The sequence below is a fragment of the Blennius ocellaris genome, assembly GCF_963422515.1.
Source record: "Blennius ocellaris genome assembly, chromosome: 5".
Taxonomy (NCBI): domain Eukaryota; kingdom Metazoa; phylum Chordata; class Actinopteri; order Blenniiformes; family Blenniidae; genus Blennius; species Blennius ocellaris.
The window spans coordinates 14,966,424-14,992,592 of NC_137654.1; the positions used below are offsets into that span (position 1 = coordinate 14,966,424).

A 26,169-nucleotide genomic window follows, 5' to 3' on the forward strand; every position below is an offset into this window, starting at 1 on the left:
CTGGCTGACATCCAGTCCAGCCCTGCCAGCGTGATTCCGGCCGCTGTGCATCACCTCAAACCAATTGGATAATCACACAACCGCTGAGAGCCAACGGATGGTTTTGTACATCCAGGCACTTTCTGATGTCAACAAAAATAGAGCCCCAGAGTGCTGCACTATGTTGCCGTGTGAAGAGTTGCTTCTTTCAGGGGCTAAATGGAATTCGGTTCTCCTTCCTTCAGCAACTTGAACAACTTAGAAATGAGGTACCAAGAGAAAAGAACACACACATGTAAATAATTTGTCACTAAAGCACGATTCCTGCATTCATCACATTTATCTAAAAAAGTTCTCAGAAGATATATTTGACGTGTATAACTTAAGTAACTCTCCGGGATTATAATTAGTCTGGGACTACGGTATATGCAATATAACAATTTAATCCTTTGAAAACACCTATCTAAAAGACAAATTACGATTGATAGTACATACATTTTCTTTTCTCACACACACACACACACACACACAGACACACAGACACACACACACACACACACACACACACACACACACACACACACACACACACACACACACACACACACACACACACACACACACACACACACACACACACACACACACACACACCGCTTCTATAAATGTGCCCAGCAAAACACACAATGCCCATTCTTTCCTTCAGCTCTGCCGGTGGAAACTCATTAAGATCGTTTGTATGCTTGTGCTGGTTTTGTCTGCTTGAATTGGCTTTTTAAAAGCCATTTCTGTGATGATTATTTACTGTCTTGTTATTGTTTTAAATAAACTTTAATAACCCTTCAGTGTTTTCTTTTAATGCATGTCCAAGTTCTTGCAAAGGACCATGAATCGCTTTGTGTTTGGATAGTGCCATAAAAGAATAAACTGCCTCAGTGCATCATAGACTTGCACACTATATTTTTGTGAGGTATCTTCCATTGCACAATACTCAAACTATTCTCACACTTATTAATTGCAAATCAGCACCTTAAATGCAATTCCACACATATTTATACCGCATTCGGACACTGCATTGACTCACACTGACTTTTTACGTCTAATTTCCTAGTTTAAGCTCCTACAAACCAAGAATTAAAAAAAGGTTTACAACGTAAAAAAAAAAAAAAAAACATTTAAATTAAAAGATCAGATTTGAGTCCACACAAGGACAAATTCCCCTGAACAGATATATACGATTGAAAGATTGAATCTGTTAAATCCAACTAGGAGCACTCAGATAAAACCAGTTTTCATGTGAATTGCAGCAAAATCTCAAAGCACTATTTGTTTTTTGTTTTTTTACCTGCAGGGAATTCAAGCCGCATCTTTCCCAGTGACACACCTGTGTTTTATCTGCACATCAGTTAGTAAAATGATCACCTTACAGCAGGCATCTACGGTCCTGGGCTTTTTCTGGACAGACAGACGAGATTCCATCCAAGCCAGCATGTTGCAAGTAGCAGATGAGATGACATGAAAACTACGGATACTGAGCTGGGTCAATCTACCTGGAAAACCGGTTTCTTGCGTGCATTTCAAATTAAAAGGGTTCCAATGGTCCACTGGTGTTCACGGAAGATTAGAACTAACTCAATGGTATTATGTTTCTGTAGCATCACTAGTTATTGCTTGTACAATCAATCGAGAAAACGTTTATAATGATATTACAAATAACATTGATAATAACGAGTACCTGTAATATTTTTCAGGAACTTTACAGGATGATGTACCCCTAAGTACATAATGATACATAAAATACTGTATACTGTAAGTTAGCTTGTCACCTCCTTATTCTTATAAGGTTAATGCACCTTTTATTTTATTTTCTACCACCAAAATGTCTCATTTCACCACTTAACAAAATGTATGCCAAAAGCAGCACTTGTAGGTTTGGAATTGTATTTTCTGTCCACAATGTTGCTCGTGTTATGTATCCACTCATGTTATCAGCTCAGTTCTTTCTGGCGCTGAATGATTTCCGCTGCATTATTAAAAATGGGTGGTAGGTTTTCTACCTTGTTATGGCACCGGATCAAAGCAGACGGTTTGGAGCAAACGTACTTCATCCAAAACACAAAGAACAGAATAAATAAAAAGGGATAAAGATGTAAAAGTGGATCAAGTTTAAATTTGAACACTCTGAGGCAGTGATATTTTAAAAGACTGTTCATGGATGATCGTTTCAGGTGGCAGAAGATCAGCTAATAAACAGTTGTTGAGTTTGAATGCTTTTCAGTTGACTTAATTTGGCTTAAAATAATTACACATTCATTCAAACCACAATGTCATGCGTTAAAGGGTTTCAAGCAGCAGAAAATTGTATTTTCTCTATTGATTTTTTGTTAAAAATGCATGAGAACATCCCAGGAGAAAATCTCTTCTGTGAAACAGTAGGGAGATAAAAGTAAAATGTTACAAAACACAGGACTTGTGACATCCATGAGATGCTCCAAAGCACAGACACAATCCACTATAATGCCCTTGAAAGTATGTTATAGTGTTACGATAGCAGAGTAATTTTCCACACTTTCTGCATCACATCCTCACACATCAAACATTTTATCTCTTTTATGGCCCCCATTGTCCTGGAGATAAAATCAGTTGGCTGCAGTATTCTTTACTGGCAAACTGTAAATGTCAACTCCTGAGAAGAACGGCAAAGTAAGAAGACCATTACAGTTTTAAACACATGTAATCTGTATTCACAATGACCTCTATGTGTGACAGGCTGTGATAACAAACTTTAGAGAAGGAGCATGGTTTCGCAGAGATAGAATTAAGAAAACGTAAAGGCTGGAAATGGAAAGTCAGAGTCTGCTGACCCTAACTGTGTTTCCAGCCGAGGCTCCTGTGGCTGCACGCTCGTCTATCTGAAGGTTAATGGAAGCCGGAGATGTTGAATTCAAAGTACGGGGGACAGGGGACGAGGAGTGCATTGTAAATTTTTCAGAATGTGCCAGGTGTACCTCGGTGAAATGGCTGCATTGACAGCATTTTCCTCTCTGTGAGGAGTTTTGAAGAGTAAACTTAGATATCTGCTATGAGAACAATTCTCAGGACAACTTGACACAAAGTGTTCTTGCTGCTGCCGCAGAAAAACCTGAAAACTTTCAGGCACCCTTTATCTGAAAAATAATAATAATAACAAGACACAAATATTTGCACAGTTTGCCAGTCTTCTGCATGGATGGCTGTATGAGCACAAACAGCAGACTTTATATTTCACATGTGATTCTGATGCCATGCTGGGACTTAGCTCCAGATGCCAATGACGGCAGCACTTCAAACCCATGTGAAGATTAATCAGCCCACTGGTGCAGATGAATGACCTGCACTCATCTGGTTCTGAACAGTCGATAACACACCAAAAGTACAGTGAAAATACGTTACATAATTATTTGTCTGTGAGGCTTTTAAAGTGAGTTATCGCTTAACTTCAAAAGAACAATGCTAATATAGACTTTTCCCACTCCAGAGATCCAATGAAATAATAAAATGTGCTCCCCGTATATCTGCCTGTGGAAGTCGTATTACGCTCTCAATATTATTGTCTGAGTTATGCAGCAATAAGTCACAAACACTGCAGTGAAGCTCCTGTGAGAACATCGTCTTCTCTCTGTGTTGCTGTAGGCTTGTTAGCACAAAGAAGGAAGAAAACCATTGATATGCACATTATTTCTGTTTGTCTGGATGGTACACTTTATATCAAATTGGATATGTTGTAACAAAGACTATTCCGAAAAGATACATGACAGTACAGAGTCAATTTAATATAAGCAAGAAATCAATGTCATAATTCTCTTAGTGTGGAAATCCTAAAATCCTTCCATGACTACTCCATAGGAAAGTCTAAAAGTTAAAGAAAAATAATATTTTTTTCATTTCCTCCGACATGACAAAAAGTGAGCCGCGAGAGGCAATGTGTACACACTAAACTGTTCCCCGAATATAGAAGCCACGATTATTGGATCTGACAGTCACCTCAGTTATGATCTGGTGCAGAGAAATGACTCAGAGATATTATTTCTCCCACGTTGTCATATTGTCAATTTACCAACCCAGTTTTATTTGAATCAATGCACAGATCTTGTAAAAGAAAAGAATAGAAATACTTTATTAACCCCACAGGGAAAATATTGTAAAGTCCCAGCAGTGGGATAATGTCTGAGATACAATTTACCATATATATATTAAAAACAATAGGAATACGTTTAGGAAAAAAAGAAAATCTCTGACCCATCATGTGAAAAATGTTACATTGCCAAGTGCACACACCGACTGTCCTGACAAACCTCCTGCAACGTGACTCCTTCTACATGATTAGCAACACCAGCAGCATGAAGTTAATCTGTTACTGCAGGAAAGCCCACCGGGTAAGGAGGTATGAGGAGTCTGTGAGTGTGCTGGAACCACACCACCGGTGGAAAAAGGAGAGGAATTAATCACTTCAAAGAAGACCAAAATATGTTCTACACCTGCAACGGTCGTGTATTAAAACTTCAAATCACGTCCACCTCACCTCAGCAGGGATTTAGCAATGGTTTATTGAGGTATTAAGAGGATATTCAAGGGTAAAGTGATGGGTAAAGAAAGAGAGCATCTGAAAACTTTATTGGGTGACCTAAAAATACAGCTGAGCGTTGAAGACAGTCTCTGGAAGTTTCAAGTCTCAAACAAACAAAATGTCAACGTGATACATTTAGTCCAGATCAGTTTTTCACAGATTTACAGTTTTTCTCACAATGTTTTTGTTTTTCTTCTGTTTCAGCACATCCTACATTTAGAGTAATGCGGCATCAACTGAACAAAGTCAATATATGGCCAGTATAAACAACGAAACACATTTTAACCAGATGAAGGAAGGTGAACTGAAACAAACTTCAGTTTACTTGTTCACCTCCTGGTGGTGGTGGTGGTGGTGGTGGTGGGGGGGATTGTTCCTTTCTGACAGGAAATTGAAGTGCTTATCACTCTTTTTACACTTCAAAGGCACCAGACATTGACGAGAGCCGTATTTTCTGACACAACGTGACATGTTTCTGTTCCATTTCTGAATCCATTGATTGCTTTGTTTGTGCTGTTGTGTGAGTCTTGCAATATGAGCACTTGGCACGTTTCATGAGGGGACCGGGCCGCACACACTATCATGAAAACCATTCAAGCCGGTGGTGGAGCTGCACCCCCGATGTGCCACTCTGCCATGTTTCACTGCGGCTTTTGTCCACAGTCTGGCTGCATTGAAATGACAGACGTAGCACCACAGCTCACACTCACAAGCCCAGCAAGGCAAACACATGAGGAAAATAGACTGGCAGATTTTTTCTTCTTTTTTTTTTCTTTAAATAAACATTGTATTTTAGTTGCCTTTGTCTTCAAACCCTGGATGTAGTGGCCTCAGCCTACATGAGTTGGGACTCTGACACTCTCATAGAGCTCCGCTTTAAGTGAGTCTTTAAGGGTATCATTGTAACTTTCAAAAACATCCAGATCAACAATTTCAAAAATACACAGCTCAGAGAGGCAAATCCCGTCAAAATGAATGTGTTGGATATTAATCGTGTTACGTGCCGGTTTATTTTCAGACTGACAAATGCTGGTGTCTCTGGAATTTGAGCCAAAAAAACAATGTAAGACATGGGAAAACAGGAAGCTTTGGTTCAAAAGAGTAACAATTGGGGGGGGGGGGGTTAAGAGACAAAGACCTCCAGTTATATAGTGATATTGATTCACATTCCCACAATTAAAACACATGCTGAACTGAACAACAGTAATTATCTGTTATCTCTCATGACGTCTATAGAGGGAGGGATGTCAGAGGGGGGAAAATATTCACAAAGTCTATGTGTGTGAAGCAGATAAAAAACAAAGGACAAGCATAAAGTTTTGACTAAGTTCAACCAATTGTGATGAACAACTGAGTCTGAGCATCTCCAAAACTGTAGCTTATATAGAGTGTTCTCAGTCTGCAGTGGTCAGTATATTGTATATCGACGGTGGTCCAAAGAACATTTAACAAAGTCTGGGAGTGAAGGCGGACCACTGTGGTCCAATCCAACAGGTAAACCTGATAGAAGGATACCAGTTTGTTTTGTATGAAACTGTATCGCCAGTATCAAAACAATTAATCTCACAGCTCACAGTCAGCCCCAATGACAGTGGAGAGACCGGAAAGCAGGGCATTGCAGTAATCAATATTACTGGAGGGGAAAAAATTATGTATCAGCATCTCCATGTTATGACCACTGCTGAGAGCATCAAAACTGGAAACGTGAGCATTGGAGCTGGACCTCAGAGCAATAGAAGTACGTGTCCTGGTCAGATGAATCTAGTGACGGCTGGAGAGGATGCGTCACTTCTCGAGGGAACACATGGGCTCAAGATTCAATCTGGAAAGGCGGTAGGTGGATGATTGGTCTGCGGTGGTTAGTATCAACCAAAAGAGGACCAAAGATGGAAAAGAAAGTGATACAATGAAGGACAAAAGGACTGAAAGGGTGCGCTGATCTTCGTGCCAGATTTCACAGCACATCTTCAGAGGTCTAGTAAACGTAGTGCCTCGATGGATATTAAGCACATGGTCATAATGTTATGGCGTACCATTATGACCTCAATATGCCCCGAATAATTAAAAACTATGAATTGGGAAACTCTTTCTCATGTGCTCTTTTTCACAGGAGTTATTGTGTTGAGAGCTGTCTTTGATCCTCAAGAGGAACAAATCTTATAATTTAATGTGGAGTGCATTTGACAGCACAATTATACCCAATGGGTAATTGTGAGAAATACTGCTCTACCTTGAATGGAGTAACCTTGAAAAGTCAGCAATGTAAGAAGTAAAGTTCTGCTGAATACTTTTCTTCTTTTTTTTTTTTAACAATTTAAAAGGCGGGAGACTAAATTGTCACGCTTCCCCCTACAAACAGGGGCTTTGGCAGCTGAGGGATTTCTGACAACACATCACAACACCGAAGAGAGCGCAAATCACACCACCGGTGGGGAGTTAGAGAATTGTAGCAGGATTACGCACCTGGCACTGCCACGTGAAAGTGATTCAAGAGAAGCGGAGAAAGAAAAAAAAACTGTCAAGTGTTTATTCTGCCAGGGCACCACCAGAAGGTTGTTAATATTCAAGTCTTTGGGCATGTGCAACACTCATGGAATGGATTTTCTCTCTGCAATTCAAGCAGGCCTTTGCATATAGCTGAGGGACTACTGATCCAATGATGGGTGACAGCCAAAGATAACAAAATACCCCCCCCCCCCCATAATTACTGTTCAGATATTGCAAGGCAGCGCTACTGTGGATTAGTCCTCTAACAGCTGTGTAACAGTGTGTAAGGTTGCTGCTAAAAATAGAATAAAACACCCATCTCTTATTCACACAATTTGCAGCAAGCTTACTTTCTTGCCCCCCCACAACCCCCAACCCCCCCTGCTCTGCTCCTTCCATCTCCCCATCCCTTCCCTCTCCCACTCATCCGAAATCACAGACGTGCAGCACAAGCTTCAAAGAGCATAGATAACTTGGGGAAAAGCAAGCCTGTAATTCATCACCGCACATGCAATGATATTGTCATTTTCTCACAACTGTTGAGTGGCATTTAGGTGGAAAGCACCCAGTTCTCTCACCTGTACTGACTGATGGGTAAAAGTCGGATGGGATGGGAGACACTACAAAGCACCCGCAGTTCGACTCAAAGTTGTCAGTGAATTTAGCTGGATTGAGAGAAAAGCAACAGACCAAGAGCATGATATCCCCCTGGGCTGTAATGTAAAATAAACGCGGAACAAAGAGTGAATAGTCACTGCGTCTACATTTCAGGCCATGATGGAACAAAATCAAACTGCACAAAGGAAGCCCCCCCGAACATCGAACAAGTCACGTCTTTCTCGTTGATTTTCCACTGAGTTATGCCACCTGCTGTGTTCTTTGTCATGCCTGGATGAGCACCAGAGAAGTGAGCAATCATTTCAATCATTCAAATCAGGAGAAGCTATCCAATCTGAGATATCTTGATTACAACTAAAGACTCCGAGGAGGAAAAATACAGGAGCCATCAAGCAAATTACCGAATGAAAGGGGGAACCGTTCTACGAAAGAAGAATCTATCAAGCAAATCTTGCATTATCAATAGTGAAGACCAGTGGAAGGCTCGTGTTTTCCTTTTGCTATAGCAGCCGAAAAGAAAAACATTATTTATTAATGGACGAGGATATAAACTCAGACAGGGCAAAGCTCAACATGAAAGACATAGTCTTGCTTCGGTTGAAAAGCTCAGAGGGAGAAAAGAATCTGTACTGCAGAGGATGAAGTCACCAAGAAAACCCAATCATCTAAGTTTGAAGTCAGACCTGTGAGAAATCCCGTCTCACTATGTCTGACATCGGCCCAGTCACGGCCAAGCGGGACCTTTCTCCTGTGGAAATGATTTGACACATTGCAACAGAGAACTTGCAGCAGGTTTTTTTTTTTTTTTTTTTTTTGCTCTGATGTTTGATCCTGCAAAAGAAACATCAAAGTCAGACACACAGTTCACTCTGATGCAAGCCACATATCCCAAAAAATACTTGACTTCATTCACAGAGAGTATGAATGAAGCCGACAGCGTCTGACACTGAAAGTGCTCAAAATATCTTAAAAAAAACAGGTAAAAAAAAAAAAAAAAAAAAACTCACACAGAGATTTGTGAGAGTAATGATAATTACCATATGCTATTTAACAATCACTTAATCAATTTGCACGTGAATGTTTTTGGATGATCATGTGGACAAACATGATCTTTTCCTGCCAACATAACAAACAACAAACATTATCATTGTTTGCGTAGCTGTGCATTATCTCAACTGTAATTTTATCTCAATAAATGTTTCTCTTTCCTTCTTTCTTCTTTTTTTAGTTTTTATGGCACGTTTAGCCAGACAAAGATTGAACGATCGCATTTTTATAAAGCGAGCTCGGATTCCTCAGACCCACCTGAACACACAACACACATGCTTTCACACCTGACATCTCACTTTCGCCTGAAAGGAGCATCACGCTCTATCAGCATTAACACCTTGTCAAACAGCATTAGACTGCAGTTGATTTAACATATTTATATTTGTCACATTCAATGTACATAATAGAAAAATCTATGGGTGAACATAATGTCAATGAATTGACAGTGATTTCTCAGGAGAGTACACAAACAACACACTTCATAATTTACACAGGCGTAATGATCACAATTATCAGGATAATATTATAATTAATCAACCAGACTTAACTTTTAACTTGCTAAAGTGAAGTTCATTTCCATCTCTTGCCCCCTTAAATATTTGAATTTGAGCAGTGTCACAGGACTGACTGTGTCCTACAAATCGGAGGAATTGTGGGTACAGACACATGCATTAATCAACTGGTTTGTTAACACTCACTGGCTTGCATGAGCTGACCCTGACGCCCGAACACCTGGGAGAAAGGGCTCCGGTTGCAGGTGAGCATCTCCTCCATGACTGCGCTCTTCCAGGAGGGGAAAGGTCCTTCGTCTTGAGGGTCAGCTTCCGAGTGAGTGTGTGAGTGCGCGTGTGAGTGTGTGTGTGTGTGTGTGGGGGAAAGAAGGTCGTGCTTTCACACCGGACTGATCCGTTCCACTCACTCAACTGACTGCTAATTTGCCTGCGATGCCACTTCACGACCCTTCTCCTACGCCTTTCCCAGGGCTCTGGCTTGCTCTCCGCCGCTGCCTCCCTGCTGACTGCAGATCAGTCCCGCGTCTTGTTGCCTCGGATGCCGTCAGAGATGCTGCTGCTCCTCAGCTGATGGGAGATCTGCGTTGGGTTGCTCTCAGCCCGCTCATTAGGGCTCCAGTGTGTTGCTGCCTTCAGACAGAGAGCAGAGCAAACATAACATAGAATGAACAAAGCACGAGAGGGAGAGAAAGAGCGAGAGAGAGAGAGAGAGAGAGAGAGGAGACTGCTGCAGAGAGAAGACAGGCTGTTTGACGAAAGTGAGAACAGAGATGACTGTGTGTGTGTGCGCGTGTGTGTGTGTGTGTGTGTGTGTGTGTGTGTGTGTATGTGTGTGTGTGTGTGTGTGTGTGTGTGTGTGTGTGTGTGTGTGTGTGTGTGTGTGTGTGTGTGTGTGTGTGTGTGTGTGTGTGTGTCACCACTTCTAACGTTATAGTGCAGCTGCTGCCACTTGTAGTCTCTGGCTATATGGTTTCCCACTTTCTTCTTTCGTCCCTTTCATCCAGTGCGAGTCCTCGGTGGAGAGTTGACACATGCATAGGAGTGGAAATGGACAAGATGCTGCTGCTCTGTAACACTCACAAACACAAGCATACAAAGTGCTCTGATTTCTGATCTCCAACAACACCACTGTGTGCTTCAAAACTCCAACATTCCTTTCAGAATCGTAAAGCCAAAATTCTTTCTTTCCCGTCTTTTACCCCCCCCCCCACCCCCACCCCATGTCCCTACTTGAGGATTATCCTCCAAATATAGACAGAAAAGACTGCCTCTCTCTTTCTCTCTCTCGCTCTTTGTCTCTCATCTCTCACTGACACACAACAGTCAGGTGTATGGAGATTTTTGTGCGGCGACGCCTTGCTTGTGTAGGCAGAAAATGAGCCGCACCACAAGCGACCCCCACTCACTCAGATCAAAACAGGAGTTCTGAACAGCAAAGTCAACCACAGACACACAAAAAATTCTGTTACAAACTAAAGGGGCCAGCGGATCATTAAAAATGAATCGGCATCCTTTATTAATGTCCTCGTTACCATGTCTATTCTGCTACTGCATGAGCAGCATGCAGAGAGGGAGAATGGGGGGAAAAAACGTACTTTGTCACTTTATTCTGTTGGTTTTATTGCTTCAAACCGGTGCTACTCATTGGTTTTGGTTACCATCATAATGCTGGACACACATCTATCTTCCCCGTGAACTCAGACTAACCAACATTGTCAGAGGCAGTAAATTATTGGGAGGAAGTCTGAAAGCTCACAGTGTTCAAACGTTTGAACTTTACTTCATGTAACTTTAACCAAAGTGTTTCTGACTGTAAAACAAAAAAAGAATAAAAACTAAACACATAAAAATGCTTTCATTAAAGGTGATGATGCCGCAAAGTTCACATCCTCACACCTCATAAATAAACAGCCCCGCAACATTAATCTGAACAAGCTTTGCCAGAGGTGGTGTGACAAGAGCCTCTCATCTGTCTCCGTCATAGCACTGAGATCCTGACAGGTCCTGTCATCATCTCCAGCACTGTTCATCTGCACATGAAAACTTAATCTGCACCTACTGATGATACACTTCATCCTTCACACTCCACCAATATTTTCGGATTCTTACAATTAAACCCATCCCTACTGAGAATAAATTACGATCCGTCTTTCCCTGCTTTCCTGACTCGGTCCGGTATTCAAATTGTTTATTAATCTCTCAATAAAGATGATGAAATTAACGAAAGGGAGATCAAACACTCCCTAGCATTGTGTCATGGGTTGAGTTTTGTTGGGGGTTTTTTTTCCTTCTTCTTTTTTGTTGTTTCCAATTATCTCTGATCGTGTGTCCTCATCTCTCATCATGACTTCCTATGAGAATTCAACATGGCCCTGGGCTAACATCCCAAGCTGTGTTGAGCATACAAATGCAGCATCGCAGTTGGAAGTTATTGCTGAGCTTGTGAGCTCTGGGAGACCCTGTAGCTCAGGGCTGCGGTTTGTCGCTGTACTGGCACAGCTCCTCACAGTGAAAAGAGAATCAGCAGCCAGGTGCTGCGGCTAAAAAAAAACACCTGAAGGCTAATCTCTGATTCCCAGGGACTGCAAACTGTACTTGTTCAAGATTCTTAATTACTAAAAGGACATTCGGTGGTTTAAATTGCTTTGAACATAAAATCTGACAGCTTTCGGCTCTTATAAAGCAAGTGCTCTCAACCTTATGTGTTCAGTGTGAGTCAAAACCAATTTGCTGGAGCTTTGAACATGACAGAGGAAAATTCAGACTCGCTTTCATTTGTCACAAAAGTGCTAAAAGCTAATCAAAAAGTGACAATATGTGTGTTGACAGCAGGAGAACAAACCCAAAAGCCCTCACAGAGAAGTTACTTTTGCTATTGTGGCTGAGGTGTGTGAATCTGCATTGTATTACAGCCATGACACGGGGGGATGGGGGGCAATTACAGCAATATGTCAGTGTCACAAACTGATGTATGGCACTGGTGCTCTTTCCACCACTCACTTGTAAAACTGAATAGAAAAAACATCAAAGTTGTTCCCCTGGATTTTGCCATAATTTGCTCCTGAGCAAATAAAGGCTTTGCACAATTCCAATTACACTCACGTCCACTGCTGCACATGTTGATGAACGGTTAAAATTAGGCAGCGATTACTTTGTTGTGGGGTATTAATTTGATAGTAAGTGTATGCTCACAGAGGCAAGCACTTAGACTTGGCTTCTGCAGGCAGGAATATCAATTCCTGTTGATGTGGACTAAATTATCAGTCGATGATGAATTTAAGTACGAATGAGGACTGTCTGATTCAACTCGAGTGCACAATCTGGAATGTTCTATGTGTTTCATGTCACCATTTGTACCACCACGGGGAGATGCTTTTACGATTAGCTCCCTTGTTTGTGACACATGATGCCTCCAGATTTACCGATCTGATGCGATCACTAAAGTAGAGACATGGCATTTCGAATTAATGAAATATACGACACTCACCCTGAGCAAAAAAAAAAAAAGAAGGGGCTTCATGTCACATTTCACGAGCAGGAAATGAAAGAAATGTAGCTCTGAGCAATCACAAACTGCTAGTGTGAAAATATTCTGTATTTCCAAAGACAGTAAAATCACACCAGTGTTGTTGCTGACAACAATAACACATCTGGCCAGTTAAAGACAGAGAACGGTGACCCCATCTGGAGAGTGGCTGTTCAGAGTGATGCACCATCAAGTATCAGGACCTGCAAAGAAATTACCTGAAAGATGATACGTTCTTTAAAGTGTTCAATGCAGCAAACAAGTCTACGTTATCAACTGGCTGATGGTGATTGCTATTTGATGTTTAAAGTTGACATGACTACAGGACACATTAGTCAAGTTGCTATGATTTCAGTAGCTGGTTCAGGAGAGACAAGCAAAGTACAATGAAGAAAAACTCGATGTGAAACACTGAATTATACTTTGTTGGTTGTAAAGAGGCAAGTTTAGGAAACTAGAATATGAACCTCTGAGTTAACAGCGTTCTCACTCCGAGAAATAACCTCAGTTCCTCAGTTCATTGAAGTCGTTGTCCTAAAGCAAAAAAAACCAAACAAATGTGTTTTTTACCTGATTTGCACTCCATTCCTCTTCCTTAGATCATGTTCTAACAGCAGATTCTCTATTCAGGGAGCAGTGCTGTGATCTCAAGCACAAAAAGCTAAATAATGGCAATGCAGAGAGAGAAAGGCTCAACAAACAACAACTTTATGTAGATGTGTCAAAATCCAACATGGCTAATCAAAAAGAGCAGAATGCCATTTTTAACATAATGAAAGCAAAACTTGCCGATCTTGTTCTGTACATCTTATCCTGGTAGTGGGACACTACAGTCCATAAAGGATCGATGGGTCTGCACTCTTTACAGCCTCACAGCATCTTTTACTATCCGCTGTTTGTCTCACGAGCTTCAAACAAGAGCTCAGAGTTTCCATTTCAACTGGTTTCGAGTGCATCTCAGTACTTGTTTGAACTACTACACCAATAATATTTTCGAATGCTTGAGGGTAAAACCAATAAGATTTCTGGCGTAACGCGCTACCATTGAAATCTTATATTACACATTGCAATGTCTCTCAAACTAGGAGATGTAGCTAAATATATAGATTCAAGCCTAATTTGAGCCTAAGCTCAGCCTAAGCCTAAGCTTATGATTTATATATTTATATATTTGAGCAACAGCCCATATTTTGTTTTCCTTTTGTGAGTTAAACAGGCAGATATTATCTTTGGCAAACACCACACTTAATGCATTAAAACGTTTTTTTTTTTTATGTTGTTTTTCTTGACAGTGATTTGAAATCACCAGTAGCAAACTTAAAATGACTGTTAGACAGGGCCGTATGTTATACTGACACTTCAAAAGCACAGTTTGGTTTCGCCTGGAGCGCTTTTAACAGTTATTTATTTTTAACAGGAGTTTAAAATGTATCACTTTATCATTGTGCAGCACAGACACAGAGACTCAGATTCTCCAAAACTCACAGTCTCAACTGCGTTTCCATGATTTTACAAGGATCTTTCAACTAATTGGATTATATATGGAAATATGTATGTGCATATACTGTTCGATTTTATTCTAATTCAAACACAGAGGACAAACATGTATGTTTAAGTAGCCAATTAGCTTTTTTGCTAATTGGTTGAGCCATGGCTATACTAAAGGTGTAACATTTGTTTTTCCAACAAATTATCGGATATAATATATTATATCACATCCAGATGTGTTGGTGAATATCCCACTCGAGCTAAGGTCAAGTATCCTGAAGGGCCAGGGGGTCCAGAGTCTTCGTTTTAAAGATACATCCTGACATCTTTTTAATGAATCAGACCAATGCAAGTTGAATACAATTTTTTTTTTTAAATGGTAGAAAGCTAGAGAATGAGTGACATGTAAACCACCAAACATTTTATTTGGTCGACCTTGTCTATGGTGCTATTTCACTCTATTGCAAGTGCAACGAGAGCAACAGCACTGACACAAATAGATGGAAGACATACAAATGATTCTCTATGAGATGCAACATGCACCGCAAATAGATGCCGAAGAAACACAAAGGGAATGTAGCAAACTACAAATAAATGTGAAACTTCAGTGAAGGTACACAGAATAAAAAGACATTTTTACAGAGACAAAGACTGAAAGAAGATGATGTAAAATCAATGCAAACAGAAAAGAATGACACAAAAAGATGTGACGCAGCCACAAAGCACAGAAATGTCATCTGCAGTCGTTTCATGTTGGAGTGTCTTCTGGGATCAGTGGGGGGCCTTTTTTACAAGTCTGTGCCCGGGAGTCCGTTGTCTCGTAATCCGTCCTTGATTACAAACCGTGCAGACAGCTGCTTTGGTTCATTGGACCCTTTCTGCTTTTATTTTTTCCCACTCTTGGGCCTCGTACTGAATAGTTTCCATGAGCATCAGAGCAGCTCAGTGGTTACAATACTTCCCTCCGAGATAGAAAATCCTCGAGTTCAGTGTCTTTATCAGAATGGTTGTGAAGGAGTGACAGGATGAGGCCCATCCTCATAGTGCTTGAACCACTGAACCTCATTTTAAGTGAATTTTGTCCTAAATATTTGTATTTTAGTCCCACATTATGTTTTATTTGGGAAAAGCTAATCCCTTGAGTTCCTGCTGCATCCCCCAACTTGAACTTTTAGCACAAGTAAACTTTGTCCCCACACTTCCCTGCTCAGCTAATTTCCCTGATTAGATTCTCCCCCTCGACTAGCGCAGATTAGTTCTGTGGTGTGCAATGCAGGATAGGTGCGCCTGCTGCTTCTTCTTTTTTTCTTCCTTCTTTTTCGCCTTGAGTCACATGTATACTTCCTTCTGCTAAATTGAATCCTCACATAGAACATTTTTGCCATGTCTTGTTGTTCCCACTCACGACTTGACTCATCACATTTTATGCAAATGTATCAACTTAGCTCCTGGAGTACGATTACGAAACAATGTTTAATGCTACACGGGGGGCTCAAAGTGGCTCATTTGTTGCTGCGAACTGAATTATAGCTGAAGTTGCTGAGCTAAAAAAGGTCACAGAATGTAATCTAGAAACATGAAGGGTGAAAAGATTTTTTTTTTTTTTAAAGCTATTAGCACTGTTATCTAGGACTTGTTTAAACTGCTGAGAGACCAAAATACTACTTTATGAATTAGAGGCACTTGGAGACATTTTTAAATATAACAAATGCCTTTACAACTCCCATAAGGGTAGAGAGATTGGAGCTGCTCCACAAATGCGGTGGGTTTTTATTTCTGCCAAAGCATAAATTCAATTATATTTAACAGCTTGGTCACAATAGGTCAGAAGGACTTATACTCTTGAACCTTTTCTGAGTTCTGCCTAATCTGATGAAACAGAAATGAAGGATACAAATGCCATATTTCACTGTGTCTGCCTTCCCGCCGGAAAGCTTTCCAAAAATAACAGGCTGTCGTCTATTGAACAGTAGTTACAGTACAGGGCAGGGGGGGTCAACCTCATTTCAGCTGAGAGGGCTCAGCCCAGCTTAGACTCAGTTGAGGAAAACCAATAAGACATTAGTAATATAACATTTAAATACAGACAAATCCAAATAATTCATTTTTTGTATTAGTGCAATCAAGTGCTACTTCTTTTATGGACAAACTAAAATCCTCTTTGCCACAATGATTGTCTTCAAGTAAACCACTGCAGTCTTCAGTGTTTCTTCTTGTTTGGATTGAATGTGAATCAGGAAAAAGTGGACAATTTTCACTGCAGCATGTTGTTGCCATCAGATGTTAACTTCCAGGTCTCATTGCTGTGTCATGCCTGCTCATCTTACGAAAAAGGTGCACAAAATCAATTAGTTGTATTTGAAATTTTGGGACTTTAGTGAGCCTTAGCATATATGCTTCCATTTAAGAAGTTAATATTAACCTGTCCAGAATGTACATTTGTGTAAAATATATTGCACATAATTCCAATGCACAATATATTTAAAATATTGTTGTGAACATAAAAAAAACCTCTTTACTTTTAATTGTCTTTGTGCTCTGGTTGTTTTCCATTTCATGCACTCCACTTGTTGACACTGAATAAACATAAAGAATGCTTAAACAGCTACTCTACATAATTATTCATCTCTTTACCCGAAAGCAGGTCACAGGCTGGTGGCTGCAGATATGCTCACGTATAGAGATTTTCTGGCCCCTGAGATACTGTATGTTTTAACGGGCAATAGTGGAGATTTATTTATGTTTTAAAGCAGCATGAAAACACACGTCACTGTAAATGGATACTTCAAACAGAATGTAGGAGTGTGGACGAGATGTGAGCCTCTATGTTTTCCACCTCTGTAAAGGATGCTGCAGAGGCTACAATGAGGGAAGTGTGCCACCATGTGGCCGCTACACCATGAAGGCCTCACACACGTTTACATTCGCCATTTATTTAACACTCGCTTGAAAAAACTTTAGTGCAAATCATACAGAGAGGGGGGGGGGGGTCGATCAAAGACTGATAACATAATTTTTAAATTATTAATAAATATACATGACTAAATGTACACTTCAGAATGCTACAAGCACTTTTCACAGTTAAATAACAGTCTCGTAAATCATCCTGTACATCCAACGTGTTGTAGTCTGTCTGAGAGAAAGAGTTCCTACCAGCAAGAGTCTCAAAGGCAAATGTAAAATACAAGTGCTGAAGGACTTCTCTTTCTCTGAAACAGACCGTTGTCAAGTTTTCATTTAATCAAATTAACAAAACTCAATTCAAGCACTGTGTCAAATCTACCCTGTATAGCAGTGAATCTTTAAATTAGTAGCTTATAAAAATTTAAATCAAACAGTAGCAAATCATTACACTGTTTGAGGATCGTGACTTTTTTTTTTTTGCCACAAAACATTTTCAAACACCTCTACAAGTTTACAGCAAAACAAACAAACAAACAAAACTCTTAAATGTGCACATTTCCATTTTGTGATCTGTACATGTTGATTTTCATTAAACAAACATTGAACTGTTGACACACAGAGTATAGAGATGAAGTGCTTGTATGTTACAAATGGAAAAAAAAAAAAAAAAGACTTCCACTGTACTTCTACAGAGTAAATGGGGAAACACCACAAAACAACATTTTCCTTCAGAAGAGGTGCAAATAAAGAGCGAAACAGAACTGGACTATTGAAAATATATTAGGATTTTTAAAAAGAAATGCAGTGACAACCAAACACTGGAGCTGGCTCAGTCAACGCTGTTGAAACGTGAACCTACTATTGTTGAAGCAGCAAGAGATTAATTAAGTACTGTACTGTAAAAACGGTAAGGTTTCCCAGAAGCACAGAATTTATTTGACTTTACTCTCTCCTCTCTGGTTTTGTTTGAGTTATGTGCGGGTTTTATCTGGGTAATTCTGGTGTCCTCTGACCGTCCAAATCCTGTTTCCCATTAATGTGTGTGTGACCGTCTCCGTGTTTGCACTGCGACGGATTGGAAAAGTGTCCACAGTGAACCTGCCTGGGATCGCCTCTCATTTGAAAAGAGATGGAGGGATGGTGGTCTCAAAATTAAACACATCATTTAGCTGCAAATGATTCTGAGCATTTACAAGCAAAGGCGAAAAAGTTTATCGCAACCATTCATAAATAAATTCTTCATCTGGGAAACGAGCTGCATTTTACATTTCACCACTGTTATGCCACATTTAGCATCCGAATAAATGTGATGGCACACGAAAAGCATTATTTCTATAACTGTTATACTAACACATAAATTAGCAGCACATAAATTTGAAAACAGCCGTAGCAATAAATCAAATCGTTACATTCACTATGAGAAACCGCGTTTGCTCATAACGGCTAATGTTGCTGAGATCACTCATAGAAACTTTGACAGAAGTCTTGAGGCAAAACTTACATTGCACTACAGAGCAGGTTATTCTTGTTGGTAAGAAACTATCATCCACATTCACATTTACTTATATTTACCATGTCTTCATTTGTACTCAAATTTGTTAACGCCGGCAAAACTCCAGGATCATCATCAGGTTCAGTGTTTAAGGCCGAACTGCATCAACATAATTAAATGAATGTAGCTGTAATAGAAGTTCACAGACAGCATGCACTAAGAGTTTAAAACAAAAAGGCCACAGACAACAGGTAAGAAAAAGTGCAAATGCATGCTGACAATGATTGCCACCTGCCACCCTGGCTAAAATAACCCACCGAGTAGAAACTGAGGATAGCCTTCCCCCTCGGTTCCTCCTTCCCAATTTGTGACATGTAGCGGTACAGATTAACTTTCGAGTGCCAATCCAAGCCGCTGTTTGCAAAACAAAGGAGAAAACCGACAAAACTTCGAGCCACTACGAAAGCATTCAAACACTCTGTTATGCACGTCCACACTGCAGCATCCTGGACGATGTTCGTCTGTTCAGTCATTTCCAGTTACAGTGTGATGCAGCCTACAAGTCCGTTGGGTTTACAGTGTGGTTACGACTCTCCCACCTTTGGATCGCTGATGGAGATTCATAGAGCAGGGGCCTGAAAAACAGATTGGGGAAGACGATGCTTAGAATTTGTGTGACATTTTACCCTTGGTTAACGCTTTACTCTTCATACGTACCTGCTGCTCCCCGTTATGCAGTGGTGCTCTGCCCGGTGCTGCTGATAACCGTTCCGATTGCGTCATCTCGGCTGCGGGATGGATGGAAATCATCCTTCGGCCGTGCGTGTTGAGGTTTCACCACGGTGAATTTCATAGCCGCTCCTTTGCCACTGTGCTGCACTCTGCTATACTGTCGCATGGCGGGGTTGAAGGTGCGAACGACGGGAAGTTCATTCAGAGTGGCAGCTTCTTGCTTTGGCTGTGTGCTCTCTTTTATGATAATTTTACTTCTTTTGCTTGAGAAGAGGGTTTGCACGGGAAGGACAGCGGGTCTCTTTGCGGAGCCGGACGTCTGGAGTCTCGTCTTGTGAGGAGGAGACGATGACTGCCGCTTCTCCTCGACTCGGGAGACGCCTCTGTGCAGGTGTCTATGGTTTTCCTTCGTCACGGAGATCCCTCCGTCTTTCCTCTTCTTCACCTCTGATGGTTTCCGGGGACAGACGGCCATGTGTTTGGTTCTACTGCGACGCATGGTGAATTCTCTTTTGCAGTGGGGGCAGATGAATATTTCATTCTGCTCATCCAAATGTGCCGGTGACACTTTATTCGACGAAGAGATGGTTTTGTTCCTCTGCGGCATGACCCTTTGAACCAACTTTTTTTTCCTTTTGTTCAGCACCTTGAACTTCACCGTGGTTTCTTGGTTGGACTTGATTCTGTTCGACTGGCTGACTCTGTTTGAAGCGTTTATGCTGTTGGTAGAATTGGTTGTTGACAGCACTCCATTCTGAGTTTTGGCAAAGTGCCGTAAAGGGATCGGATTCTTTCTGGGTGTGTATCGCCTTTTATCACTGGCATTTGCACAAGCCAAGATGTGTTTATGCAGCTCTGGCATGTTATCAAAGCTTTTTCCACACTTGGTGCACCGGATAGCAGTACTAAAGGTTTGTGGGATGTTGTGGGTGGTGAAGTTGGTCGCTGAAGCCACCGAGCCCGCAGGTGACCGGTTGTGATAAGGAAAAGGAGGCGGCTTGAAGCTGGGATAATGTTGGTTAATGCCAAGGCGAACATCAGGCCCTTTGATTTTGCTTCCGTCGGAGGCCAGAATTTTAATTGTTGTAAACAGTTCTTCAGCAGCCACGTCGACGTCGCCCTCTTCCTTCTTCACCGCTTTTTTGGGTTCCTCTTGAGCGTCCGAACCAGAAGGCTCCGACTCTACCTTTGTGGGGTTGTTGTAGTTCTGAGGTCTTAGTTTTCCCTTTTCTTCCTCTGTGTGCGTACAATGCTGGCCAGGATGCAGCTCTTCCTGATGCTGTTTCAGATTGCACAGGTAGACAAATTCTTTTGTGCACGCACTGCAAACGTAAGTCTTTCCAACACCATGAAGGTTTGACCGATGGTCCAGCAGAGCGGCGGGTTTGCCAAAGAGCAGCAGGCAGAACTCACATTTGTAGGGCCATTCATCAGCATGGTCGCCCACATGATGGCTTAGTTCTTTCATTGAATGGAAAAGCTTATCACACACGTTGCAGATGAAATTCTTGGTGAAAGTCTGCTGTTCTACATCATCTGCTGTGTTATTTGGAGATTCCTCCTCTTCTGCCTCCTCGGGAGGGGGAGAGGTTTGTGATGAGATTTCAGATGTGGAACCCAAAGTGCCGGCCGCTTCATCGACTTTTATGGCTGGTGGCTCTGCATCAACAACAGTTTTAGGGTCGGGACTTGACTCAGCAACAGCGGGGCTATCAGATATCACAGCACTGGTAGTAGACAGAGATACTGACTCTTCGATAGATGACACAAGAATAGTGGGATCTGCAGTTTGCTGCTTGGGCACCGATACAATCTGCTGCTGTTCCACATGATTAACAAGCATTTGTCCTGGAGCTGGAGGCTCAGCTGTGTTTTCCTGTAAGGTAATCGCAGCAGGGATGACACTCCCCGGGGCCTCAAGAGCTATTGTACACTCGATCAACACCGTGTTGCTGGCAATGTTGTAAGAGTTGAGTAGGGAATCATTTAAAGTTACAGTGGGTGTGAATGGCACTTCTGACACAGAAGTGGATTCAATCATGGGTGGATTGAGAGCGATTGGATCAGCGAGGAACACGTGGCCGGGCAAATTGAGAGTCGGATTGAGGGGCTGGGAAAGAGTGACAAGACTGGCGGAATTTGTAGCAGCAAATGCCTTGGTTAAATCACACTCTGAAGAATTTAATGCATTATCTGCACAAATGACCAAGGGCTCAGATGATATGTTTGGGGCCAACACCTGGATAGGTTGGCCTAAAGAGTTGGAAATGGGTGGTTGAGGTGCCAGAAGCGTGATTAATGAAGGTGCAGAGGGAAGTACGGAATGCGAGGCCGGCGAAGCGAAAGCTATAGTGCACGGTGAAGCTGGCTGCAGGGCAACGGGGGTGAGGGAAGTGGACGATGGAGTCAGAGAATTAGGAGGCAGGGTCAGACTATAAACGAGCCCTTCTGCAAGCGACTCCACTGGAGTCACAATGTCTGAGCTTGTGACTATAGTGAAATCAGTGACCAAAGGAGCCTTGGGATTCACAAGACTTAAGTTTTGTTCCCCAATTTTTACTAATGCTTGCTCCAACATGCACAAAGAGTCCACATTTAAATCTCCCCGTGAAACCAATTTTAATGCTTCAAAGTCATCTTGGCTCTTTCTTTGCAAACTTAAATCCAGTGCTGCATCACCTGAAGCCACGTCGTCATTTCTTTTGACTGTATTAGAAAGATCCAGAGGTTGCTGGTTGCAGGAATTACCGCTGGTCACAGGGGTCCAGCTCTCTGTCAAAACAGGTTTCACTGTTGACTCTGATACAGAGGCCATCTCACTCACTATTTGGTGCACAGGTGAACTATGGCGAGTTTCCACCTGTCCTGGACTCGTTTCAAAGTCTCCCGTGTCTGCCATTGACGCATCTTCATTTGAGGTATTTTGCTGTGGAGATCCAGTTCTCCTTTTAAACCTTCCCGTTCCAGAGGGTAAGACGGAGAGGGAGACAGGGGAGCATGGCTTCTGGCTATCTGCGATGAGGGCGAGTGTGGGTTTAAGGCCGTCCTGTTTCTCGAGGAGTTGCTTTAGCTTTGGTGACAAAAACACTGTCCTTTCATTTTGCACAACTGTAGACTCTGTATTCTGGGGCAGTAAATTTTCTATCAAAGAAGATACAAGTGATGACGACGATGAAGACACAACCACCTCAGACTCCAGTTCTGTTTTAATCTGTGGCAGGAGAGGTGGCGTGGCTGTTCTCCTCTTGGCGAGTGGCTGGCCGGGCATTTCCTTGCCTGCGGCCGAATCTGTTGTCAGAACGTGGCTGATGTGGGCGGGGTCGAGAATCAGGGCGTCGAGTCCTACTAAGGCTGAAGACCCAGAGAGAAGTTCCACTGCGTCACAGTTACTGACTGTACTCGTTGACACTATCTTCCCATCAATGTAAAAGCTGAGATTCTCGGAAATATCGCTGGACACATCTAACATGTACTGTTCTGTACGTTCCAGCACATTCTCCAGGACAGTGACAGGTGTCGTGTAGTCACTGAGCTGCATTTGCAGTTGAGATGATTCACTGACTACTTTCTGAAGGTCCTCCTCATTAGACTTTGGGTTTTCGTCCACATGTGTGGGCTGCGGGTGGTTCTCGTGGGCCCTGCGTTCATGGCGCCGCTTGTTGGTATGCGTTGTGAATATCTTTTCGCAGTACTTGCAGGCATGATGCCCCTCGAAGAATCCTGGCTTCTGTGGGTGTGCAGCAAGATCTGTTGCTGACATAATAGAAGCATTAGGACTGCAGGGAGATAAAGAATGAAGTTGCATCACTGAGCCCTTGGAATCCGTGTTGTTTGTTTTTTCATGTTGTTGATGACCAAAAGAGGTGATGACCGTATTGCTTTTGTGTGTTTGCGTGCCATCATTTACTGAAGCGTGAGTGTGCATGTGTCGTTCCAAGCATTGTTTGCTGGTGAAACGCTGCCCACAGTGCTTGCAGAGGAAACAGTCCCAGTCTTCCTCAGTTTCTTGAGATGGTTGTGTGTGAGGGTGTGAGTTGTCGCTTTCCTCCTCATAAATGTCCTCCTCCTCCTCCTCCTCGTCAACGTCCTCACTGTCTCCACATTCAGAGATGTACAGCGGAGGAGAGTCCTCCATCCTCTGTCGTGATAATGTCCAGCTGGACGTCGGTCAGACAGCCGGTTTTCAGTCCTATTGAACAGATGATGATCTTGTTGTTAATGAAAGTTGAACACAACGTAAGAATTTCTTGATATGGCAATGGTAAGAAATAAAGTACAAACGTTTCATAATAGTATTTAAGTTTTGAGGTATCTAAAATTCACACATTTTTACACAAATAACTGAACATATTACTTTAGTTATAGTAACAGAGATTCTAACATTAAAGAGCAACTTCAATCTAAATGCTGGAGTCATGCGTTCACAAAAAAAGACAATCCTTTTATCTGAAAAATCACATCTCACGTACAACAAATAATCTACGGGAGCAGACATTAGAATTAGATCTGAAAGAAAAAAGGCACTTATTCAACACAAGAGAACCAAAAGACATCAACATAGTGGATTCACAGCATCAACAGATGATGCAGCATTCAACTAAACAATTGTACTGTAACAATATAGAAGACATTGTAAACATGGATGTATTATTACCTACTTCCTCTGTATAATATCAAAATGTAATTACAGGTCATGTATTATCCATAAGTGACCATTATAAATAAAGACAACATGAAGACATCTTACCATTTTACGAGTCAGTAAGGGGCATAAGCTTAATTTGCCAGGTCACTTTTCTTCCTGTTGGAAAAACAAATAATGAGGGAAAATTATTCATAATCAGTCCTGTACCATAAGCGATAAATTACTAAAACGCTACTGCACCCAACAGCAGTAAAGCCAGTGTGGGTCAGAGGAGCCCTCACCTGGCCGTGCAGGGGTCACAGTCATGCATAAATTCAACATCTCCGTGCTTCAACACATCTGACCCAATTTGGCATGAAAACACATTTACTTGAATGAGGTGTGCCTGGGCAGGTCGACAATTAAACTATACAGGAGTGCAGTTCTACGGGAGCCAGATCAGACACCTCTAAAGAAGATAAATGTTCTTTAAAAAATATCTCCTGGATGGATCATTATAGTAATATACCTCAAGGACATCAAGTTTACATAAAAAAACAACACTTACAATAGTGTTAATTCAATCACTACCAGTGACTAAAGTCTTAAAATATAGCTCAAGATAACCTTATTTACACTTGGTAATAGGTAAACCTGTTGAATTGATAAAAGACCCTCAGGGCTGGTGACAGCCACACATCCTGTGATTAATAATAAAGTTGTGCACAAACTGATTCATTTTGACATTCATCTTCTGCCTGATGGGACAAAATGGCAGGCCCACCATGGGCCAGATCAGGCGTGCACAGACAACAAAATGCACACCTAATAAGCAAACTAACAAGTCTAACTCAAATGTGACTTTAGTTATCATTTACCAAGTGACGACTGCTGTGTTTTATTTAACATGTAGAAGAAATGTAAATAAAGACTTTTGCTCAAGTGCGTCGTCGTGATATTTAAACATAATCCGACTGTGTAGTGCTGTTACAAGCATTTTAAAGATAAATTAAAAATATTAGCATTTTTATTTTGTGGTGTTTTTGTTTTTATGTTTCAGTATCATTCAAAGGCCTACAGACTATTTATATATTATTTATATTCAAGTTCTACTTCCACTTGTATGCTCCGTACATAGGCATATTTGCACGAATCAGCCTGCGACCTAATAAAAATTTCCCAACAGATTATTTTTCTTTCCGTTTACTTCGATGATAAATCGTGTCTGTTTTGGAGAGCTCGAGTCACACGCCTCTTCCCCCGGAGCGTGACGCTCCCCCGTCCGCTCGCGCACCATTGCTAACTGGCCAGTCAACACGTCGTCACACGGCGCTGCTAGCTCCTCCGCTGGAAGGTCAACGGAGCCGCCACTCGTCCATACTTTAAAACAGAGTCGTTTCGAAAACGAACACGCATCGACGCGTCAAGGCAAAGACGTCGTTCACAGGAGGGAGGAAAAAAAGGGAATCAGCTGTTATCGGCTATGAAAGTATTGACAAGTAGCATGCTAGCCGCAGTGCTATCGCGCGAGCCCCGGCTGCAGCTACCGCAGTGTTGACACCCCACCGCGACAAACATCGCCCCCGTTACATGCGACCGGTCCGGCATGTGTACGTACTGGTGTCTGCAGCAGCTTAAATCAACGCTGTGGAGGAGAAACGCAGGAAAGGTTTCCTGTGGTGCAGCTTGAAGACAGCTGTTTGTTTCTTACTCCATGGACCAGGGGCAGTGGAGCGCTCTGATTGGTCACAGGAGGTGGATGTCAGAAATGGACCAATCAGCGGCCGGCTTGTTAAAACGAAGGCAGTCAGTGTGAAGGAAGGGGTGCTTTCAGTTTATTGTGCTTTTCAGCAGTTTACCTACTTTAGATAATAAGTTTAATTATTAATGATGATTCTAGGCAGTGACGCCAAACATTAGAAATGACTGAGACGTGAACTCATTTTTATTTAAATGATTAATCGAAGCTGTACATTCTAGTCATTAAGCATTTTTGTGTAGGTGTTACAGTGAAGTACGTTAAACTGTAAGGTTTCCCAGAAGTAACTGCTTTTGCATCACATATAATACCCTTGGTTAAAGTCCAAGCCTGTGTGGAGTTTGCCTGTTTTCCATGTGTTTTCTTCACTAACCCAGTTTCATTTCAAAGAC

At 41.7% G+C, this 26,169-nt stretch overlaps 1 protein-coding gene across 1 annotated transcript; it reads right to left on the reverse strand.

Annotated features, from left to right (window-relative positions):
- Window positions 1-17,256: 17,256 nt before the first annotated feature.
- prdm2a (PR domain containing 2, with ZNF domain a) lies at window positions 17,257-25,724 on the reverse strand. The gene is made up of 4 exons (XM_080495993.1): window positions 25,637-25,724; window positions 24,142-24,195; window positions 19,380-23,583; window positions 17,257-19,297 (listed from the first exon to the last, which is right to left on the reverse strand). The coding sequence occupies exon 3, from the start codon at window positions 23,527-23,529 to the stop codon at window positions 19,393-19,395; it is 4,137 nt and encodes a 1,378-aa protein (XP_080352119.1). The 5' UTR covers window positions 23,530-23,583; window positions 24,142-24,195; window positions 25,637-25,724; the 3' UTR covers window positions 17,257-19,297; window positions 19,380-19,392.
- Window positions 25,725-26,169: the final 445 nt, after the last annotated feature.